We start from the raw sequence: 8,578 nt of genomic DNA, 5'->3' as shown, positions 1-8,578 counted from the left end.
TGCATTTTTGCTGCCCCTGGCTACCAGGGGGGCGCTGCTGTCTGAGGCGAGTAGCTCAACTCGCCTCTTTGGTGGAGGGCCCCTGGGCCTTGCCCTTATACTTACAGCACATGCAATGAGCCAGCCAAATGGAAACTACGCCTTATTTCTAAACACATCTTCCATTTATTCTCCTTTTTTGATAGGAAGTGCAGACTGTGTTTACAGATCATTATTTCTCAGCAGGACTGCAATATCCTATTGCAGGTGGAGCTGTTATTTGCATATGATGTGTTTGCTACTGTCGTCAAACAATATGGCAGCTGGCAGTCATATTTGCAAACAAGCTACTGTAGGTATGTACGAGAGATGCACTGCGCATTGTGAAGCCAGGCTGTCACGATGAAAAATAAATGGAAGAGAACCCAAAACAATTTATAAATACAGGTAAGTTAATTTTGTCCCCCAAAAGTTCCGCAAATCTTCTACAAAACAGTAAAAAAAAATGACAAAATTCTGCTGTCAAAGCTAGAAAGTTTTTACTAAGTGCTAATGTCTAGTATAGCAGAAATGTTTGTTTTCCCTACTGGAATCAGAAAACCAAAAAGTCCTGGATGATCTGATTCTCACAAACTCATTGGGGCTCATTTATTAAAGCAGCGCAGCGCATAAGTGGACGCAAAAGGTTGTCTGCGCCATCACAAGCGTGATCGCTAATATATTTGCGTGATATTGCGCATAACACAGAGCTTTTGCGATGGTTTTGTTTATGCGCATTGCGCAAAAGATTGGGCATTTATGTCGCAAACGATGCCGTGGTTGTTAGGGGCGTGGCTGTGGGCGTGGCTACAATGCGCTTGCACTGCGGCCGTCGCAGATTTGCGTCTGTATATGTGCAAAACTGCACCCGGGCAACAGCACCACAATTTTTACGCCTGCCTCTTCGTGGCGTAATAGTAACGCTCTTCAAAATGCGCATTCCTGCCCAGCTGCGCTAGTATATTCAAGATGAACAACCCTTGTAAAGTGCATATTAACCACGCCTTCCACCCAACATGTTTATATTGACCAAGGTTCCTTTAAGGGTATCAGGTAGGCTAAACACCTTTGCAACCAAACAAATATTAGCACAGAAACAAATGCAGATGCGTCTAAGTGAACGCAATATGCGCAATATGTGACGCAACTAATTAAAGCAGTGCATTCATACATGAGCACAACTAATCCTTACCTTTGCGGTATCTTCCTGTGCGCACAATTTATTATAAGCACTGCGACAGCTGATACGCAGTTTCACACGTCGCACCTGTCTTGTGTCTACATTAGCGCACAAATCGCACTGTTAAGGTATCGTGCGCTACATTATTAAATACTCGCATGCGCTGGGCAAATGTCTGGCCACTGCACTCTTTTTAGCGCTGCGCTGCGTTAATAAATGAGCCCCACTGTGTTAATATTTCTGTCATTGGCACGGGGGGACAGTGAGGCCGGGCACTTTGGAAAGATCCTCGGTTTGGTCTGGATCCAGAGACACGTTTTCCACATTCACACGGTTCTCAGCCACCTCTTGTAAACTGTATGGAAACAAAAGCCAGATGTCAGGCAATTGTTCCGCCAGACTGTTATCAAAATACAAGCATGCGTGGCTCCCTCATCAACAAATGAATCACTTTGCACTTAAAGGAACAGTGACACCAAACCATGAAAGTGTTTTAAAGTAATGAAAATATAATTTGCGGTTTCCCCCCACTGTAACAATTGGTGTGTTTGCTTCAGAAACACTTCTATAGTTTATATGAACAAGCTGCTGTGTAGCCATAGGGGCAGCTATTCAAAGCTGAAAATGGAGAAAAGGCACAGGATACACAGCAGATAACAGATAGACTCTGTATCATACAATGAGATTCTCCAGAACTTATCTGTTATCTACTGTGTATCCTGTGCTTGAATGGCTGCCCCATGGCTACACAGCAGCTTGTTTATATAAACTATAGTAGTACTTATCTGTTATCTACTGTGTATCCTGTGCTTGAATGGCTGTCCCCATGGCTACACAGCAGCTTGTTTATATAAACTATAGTAGTACTTATCTGTTATCTACTGTGTATCCTGTTCTTGAATGGCTGCCCCATGGCTACACAGCAGCTTGTTTATATAAACTATAGTAGTACTTATCTGTTATCTACTGTGTATCCTGTTCTTGAATGGCTGCCCCATGGCTACACAGCAGCTTGTTTATATAAACTATAGTAGTACTTATCTGTTATCTACTGTGTATCCTGTGCTTGAATGGCTGCCCCCATGGTTACACGGCAGCTTGTTTCTATAAACTATAGTAGAGTTTCTGAAGCAAACACACCAGTTTTACCGGTGTAGGGCAACACTACATTATATTCACATTCTTTTAAAACACTTTTATTTTTTGGTGTTACTAGTCCTTTAATGGAACTTACAGCTTATGCTTTTGTCGAATGCATTAAAATTTTAACAGAAGACAAAGAAAGCTGATAATTCTTGTTTATTCCATATACTGTACCTTCAGTTTTACCTGAACCAAAATATTATGTGCTTTAGTGTGTCATGCAACACCTATTGGTCATGAACAAGGTGTTGACCTGACAACAGCATTAAACTCAACATCAAAGTGTCATCATAAGTAAAAGTACTCTGCTTTTATATGGTCATGGAAATCCTTGAGGACTTCAGTAATACTTTACATATACTTTATGCATACTGTACATAAGGTGGTCGTTTGTTATTATACCAAAAAATAAAGCACCCAGTGTGGGAGTTCAGTACCTTCCATGAAGAATGGTGTGAATGCTTCCTGACAAGCCATTTCCTCTTCTGCTTCCTGCTTTATTATTACAGTCTGTATATACTTCAAGGGCCTCAGTGCCATCTAGTAAGGTCTGGGTGGTGACCTCCCCTGTGATATGATCTCCTGATTTTAGAATGCAGCTTGTACCTTCTGGGTCTTCAGTACGAGAAACCTCCAAGGTGCTTCTAATATCACCAGATGCTTCTTGACCCAGTAAATCGTGACTTGTAATTCCCACAGCAGACATGCCATGGTTTATTTTTCCACCTGTACTTGTTCCCATTGATTTGGATATGACTTTCAACTTGTGAGAGCCAGACTTTGAGTGCTTCTTCTTCTTGTGTTTCGCTTTGGCATTGTGCTTGAGGAAAAATTCACAAGACTCTTGTAGGACCCTTCGACTCTCACTGATGGGGCTACAAAAGAAAAGAAGACTTGTCTGAAAAGACTAGAACAGTACCACAACACTTGATTTTGCATATATGTCAATAATAATTTGTAATTTACAAATCCTCCATTGTAAATAGGAAACGTTTAAAAGCTGTGCTCTAAAATTCTCAGGAAAGCAAAGAGTGTTGTGCAGTGGCATCTCACTGGAGACACTTCCAGCTTATTTAATTAACTATGGAACCACTGCCATATGCAGCCTAGGTCCCATTTAGTAGAATAAAACTGCTTACATTTTAAAAGCCAAAGGAAATTGTAAAAGCTTTCAGATCAAACTGACTTCATTTTCTTTTTGACTTCACAACCCCTTTAACAACTATAGTTTTACAGTTGTTTTAAACATTGAGCTCCCAACAAATGTAAACATGGATGGACATAAACAAACACTTGCAACTTCAGGATATGAAAAACACCCACAGAAATTACATTACCGCCACCCTGTAAGAATAACCACATGCAGGCAAAGGGATGAGTGCTACACAGAACATGGCACAAGAATAAAGCCCTAATATAAATGCTGAATAGACAGCAATGGAGAATGTTCATACCGCGAGATAGATTCAGGCAGGCACACAAGTTTTCTGTTGACATTGGCTACTACTTTGCAAACAGAACTCTCCCACTGCACAAAGATCTCCTCTTATCCACCAAGAAGAAAGGGGAAGCTGGGAGATATAAAATACACAAACCTATATACACTGTAATGCGTATGTTAAACCCAAAATAGTAATCTACATGGCTGCACATGATGCCCTTTGGAAAGCACAAAAAGAATAGACTAAAAGAGCGAAAACAAACACTCCTTGTGCCATGGAGACTGGGCCACCAGGGCAGTATGAAGTTTCCTGGCTGCAATAGAAACAGCTACTGGGGAGGGTTAACAGGTGGTGCAAAGCCAAAATCTGTATAATGACTAGACTGGGTGTTGGCTCAGGGCCAAGTACCATGTCTACTTTATACCCATGCAATCTAACAAAGTACAATCAATGAACGGCAGTGGGCCTAGGGTTGCCCGCTATGTAAATCCGGCCCTGCCTGGTCGATCAGTTTTCCTGCTGCTAACCAATTTTTTAATGGTACACACTGGACATCAATTTTAATGTCTTATTAAAAGTGAAGTTTTAATTAACCAGTACACATGAGTTTCGGACGTTGTGGATGGGAAGGTGCACTTATATGGGTCAATTCTTTTTCTTTCCTCTTGTGATTTATAATTAATTATCTGACTCTGCACACCATCTCCTGTGACTGATGGTTGGTGCTCCCCAATATCTAACTCTCACGTAGTGTATATATACTCTGCTGGAGTAGAAACACCAAAATACAGAATTTAGAGAATTTCCATGTCGAAAATTCTTAGGGGAGAAAATGATATGTCTACCACTAGCCTTAGTCTACACTAGAACTAAATGGGAAAGGTAGGTAAGATGGCAAAATATGTTCCCTTGGCTGGTGCATTTTGTTTTCCAAAAAAAGGAAAAACGTAGTGAACTACAATGAATTCATTTACAAGAAGCGATGTTGGCAGCTCCCCTGTGAATTTGGGTTTCCTTGCCAACACTACCTATTTTCTAGTTCAGTTTTCCCAAACTGAAAAAGTCTTCTCAGGTGTATGGTACAAGCTTGATGATGATGATGATGATATGGCTGCCTGATGATCATGGATCACGCATTAAGCAAAAGAAGCTGACAAATACACCTAGATTTGTGCTAATTTTCAAGATGATTCCAAAATGTTGCATCTCATTTAGGAATCCTAGTAGGCAAATCCCATACATTAGCCTAAAGTCATAATAATAGAGGTAATTTACTTAGACCCCAGATAAAAGTGCAGGTTCATGAAGGTTATTTTGTGCCTATGTGCCAGCAGTAACCCTAGACTTCAGTTGAACATCTCAAAGCCATTGAACTTGTTCAACAGATCTCTTATTCTAGGCAAGATGCACCTACAATCTATTCAAAAGCAATCTATAGTGATCAAGTCTGAGTATCAGAAAGAAATGGCTTAGAATAGACAACATTTCTCTTTTTACCATCAAGATTTGATTCAATGGCAACCTGCACTACATGGCTTGACGTAATGAGAATAACACTATCCCCTTGGATCCTAGAGAGCAAAGACTTCTCATCATTACTCTGAATCTGGCATTATGTTGGCTCTTATTTTATTCTTCAGCTTGCCAATTCCTTCAGCTGACTCCATGGTCCAGTATCCCATGAGCAAACATCTGCGGTATATTTTAAAAGCACATCAAAGTGCAAAGACAGAAAAACAGAAATCACATGCATTCATATCTTACTCTTGTTTTCGACTCCGGTTCAAAAAGTTCACCCACTCGGAACAAGTTTTCTTACTGCCCACCCAGAAGATAGCAGAGATGCCAACAATCAAGGTCATGACGTATTTGGTTATGAACAGACCGAGGTCAGGCCTGGCTGGGTTCTTTAGCTGCCATGAAAGAGACATTATTACAGTTATTATTTTAGAACACCAGTTTGTTTATATTGGAACCTGACAAAACAGACATGATTCCTAGACACAACACCATACCCTGCCTTCTATCAGACTAGCTTCTGTTTTGGGATATCAGTAGTGATGCCCTGTGGAGCTGTCTGTCAATAATACATTCTGTATGGCTTTCCTTATATGGAATACTATGGTTTGACATATTAAATGCTATACATTCTATCTTTTAGGAGGGGTGTGTTTCACCCAGGTTAGAGTTTGACTGTACAGATTTGTTTTTGAAAGGTGTAGCACCAGATATATATTAGCAATACGTACCTGGTAAGGACATGGGATATGGTAATCCTGGCAGTTGTCAGAAACCCAGGTCATTTCCCAAGAGCTTCTATATACTTGCTCGTAGAGGTAGCACCCCAGCAGGATCACCAGTGGAACTAGGTATGTGCCACTGAACACGCCAATGCGAATCATGAACTTCTTTAGTTTCTGTTTGTTCCCCTCATCATGCTGTATGACTTGCCGGACATTATTTAAGGAAATAATTCCAGTTAGGAGGAGGGAAAGTCCAATGAAGACACAAAGGCACAGAGGCAAGAGAACAAAGTATACAGAAACCTCTTGGTCATAGAGTCCAACAAAACAAACACCGCTAATGTTGTCTCCTTCTACTTTGTTCATGGCCAGAAGAATGATAGTGAGGATTCCTGGAATGCCCCATGCCACAGCATGAAACCACAGCGACTTTTGCTCTATTGCTTCGCAACTCCATTTCCGTCCGGCAGCCAGAAACCAGGTGATTGTAAGCATCACCCACCATATAGTTCCTGCCATGGTACAGAAGTAAAGGAGCATAAAGATGAAGGTGCAAGCTTTGTGCTGAGATCCAATAACAACAGTGTCCCCTGAAGCAAAGTTTTCTTCTCGCTCATTGCAGACAACGGAGTTCCCCATTAAAAACCCAATGACGTACATCAGTGACACCATGCTGTAGCACACTGAATAAAATATAATTGGTCTTTCTGGGTATCTAAACCTTTTCACATCAATCAGGAAGGTTAGAACAGTGAAGAGAGTGACACAAAAGCATATTATTGAAATTATGCCGATAAAATATTTTGCAAAGTCCACATCAACTTTTGTGAAGTACATGTTGGGGCACGGAGGTGAACAGTGGTCTACCCCCAAAAACTTGAAACCTGATCCCTGGGAGGTCTTCAGGTGTTGTGGGCACCAGAACCTGAAGTCTTTGGAAACTTTTTCAGGATGTTGACGAGCATCTTGTGGACCATTGGGTCCACCCACTTTGGACTGGGAATAATTGCAATCTCTCATTCTAAGGAAGAGAACAAATCAGTAAGGTTGGTTTACACTGTAAATAATTCACTCTACAACATAAAATTTCATTCCTGAACCAGCAAGTATGTATTTTTTTGTTGTAATATTGGTGTGTAGGTGCATCTCAGGTCATTATGCCTGGTCATGTGCTTTCAGAAAGAGCCAGCACTTTAGGATGGAACTGCTTTCTGACAGGGTTTCTGGTACTCAATGTAACTGAATGTGTCGCAGTGGGACCTGGATTTTACTATTGAGTGCTGTTTTTAGGGAGCTGTAATCTTGTGTTAGGAAGCTGCTATCTGGTTACCTTCCCATTGTTCTGTTGTTAGGCTACATGACTGGGAGCAGCTGGGAAACTGACAATATGTCTAGCCCCATGTAGATTTCAAAATTAAATATAAAAAAATCTGTTTGCTCTTTTGAGAAATGGATTTCAGTGCAGAATTCTGCTGGAGCAGCACTATTAACTGATGCGTTTTGGAAAAAAAAAATTCCCATGACAGTATCCCTTTAAGGGTAACAAATATTCCATAATTTCCAATCACAGACCAGTGCTAAAAATCGCATTTTTCATGCTCCACTATAACTTTACGTTTTTAAATGCCATTCCCTTTGTCCTGAGGCTCCAAATGCTCTATTTTATTGTGCTGGACTTGCTGTAACTGTGCAGGAAACCTGTCACGGTTCATAAAATTCAGAGTACATGTGCCCCTACTTGAGCGAGTTCATGTAGCCTTGTTAATGCGAGGAGGAAATTTTATTAGATGATTTCTAACAACACCTGGTGTCAACCATTAGAGCAGGGACACAAGGCAAGTATTTGAAACTGCCATCCGAGCTTATTTCAGGAACTAGTAAAGCAATATTTACTCAGCACAATATAAGTAGTATATAGTACAGCACAAGCAAAACAAAAGGTGCTGCCAACCTAGAACTACAATGGACCTGGTGGTCTCCCACAGCTAGTGGCATCAGTTGTTGCACCAGACGAGCACCCAGTCAATTTGGTTTTGAAAGTGCAAATGTACAAATGCTAGATACAGGCGCAATTGGGGAGGATTTGATGCACAAGGCACAATTGTGGTGTGTTTCCAACTTGGAGTGTAGCAGCATATACATTGGCATTATGCAGAAACATACTGCCCCCTTTTATCTAGACCAGGGGTCCCCAACCTTTTTTACCCATGAGTCACATTGGAATGCAAAAAGAGTTGAGGAGCAACACAAGCATGAAATATAGTTCCTGGGTGCCAAATAAGTCCTGTAATAGCCCCTGTGTGGCCTTGCAGCCTACAGGAGACTCTGTTTGACAGTACACCTGGTTTTTACGCAACCAAAACTTGCCTCCAAGCCAGGAATTCAAAAATAAGCACCTGCTTTGAGGCCTCTGGGAGCAACATCCAAAGGGTTGGAGAGCAACATGTTGTTCATGAGCCACTGGTTGGGGACCACTGATCTAGACTAATTGTTTTTTTGTGCATGGCCACATGACCTATGCATTTTGGAAATGGCTCATACAGCCTAGTGAC

At 41.2% G+C, this 8,578-nt stretch overlaps 1 protein-coding gene across 1 annotated transcript in view; it reads right to left on the bottom strand.

Annotated features, from left to right (window-relative positions):
* Positions 1-534: 534 nt before the first annotated feature.
* The window catches only part of fzd6.S (frizzled class receptor 6 S homeolog), a gene marked incomplete at its 3' end in the record, with an annotated part of 30,040 nt that continues 21,996 nt past the window's right edge, over positions 535-8,578 (bottom strand). The window contains 5 exon segments of the mRNA NM_001094713.1: positions 535-619; positions 1,428-1,553; positions 2,779-3,216; positions 5,548-5,696; positions 6,033-7,047. Of these exon segments, the coding sequence (NP_001088182.2) occupies positions 1,442-1,553; positions 2,779-3,216; positions 5,548-5,696; positions 6,033-7,047 (1,714 nt within the window).

Source organism: Xenopus laevis, chromosome 6S (assembly GCF_017654675.1).
Source record: "Xenopus laevis strain J_2021 chromosome 6S, Xenopus_laevis_v10.1, whole genome shotgun sequence".
NCBI lineage: Eukaryota > Metazoa > Chordata > Amphibia > Anura > Pipidae > Xenopus > Xenopus laevis.
The sequence above is the reverse complement of the archived record's forward strand: the minus strand, read 5'-3'. Positions and strand labels throughout refer to the sequence as shown.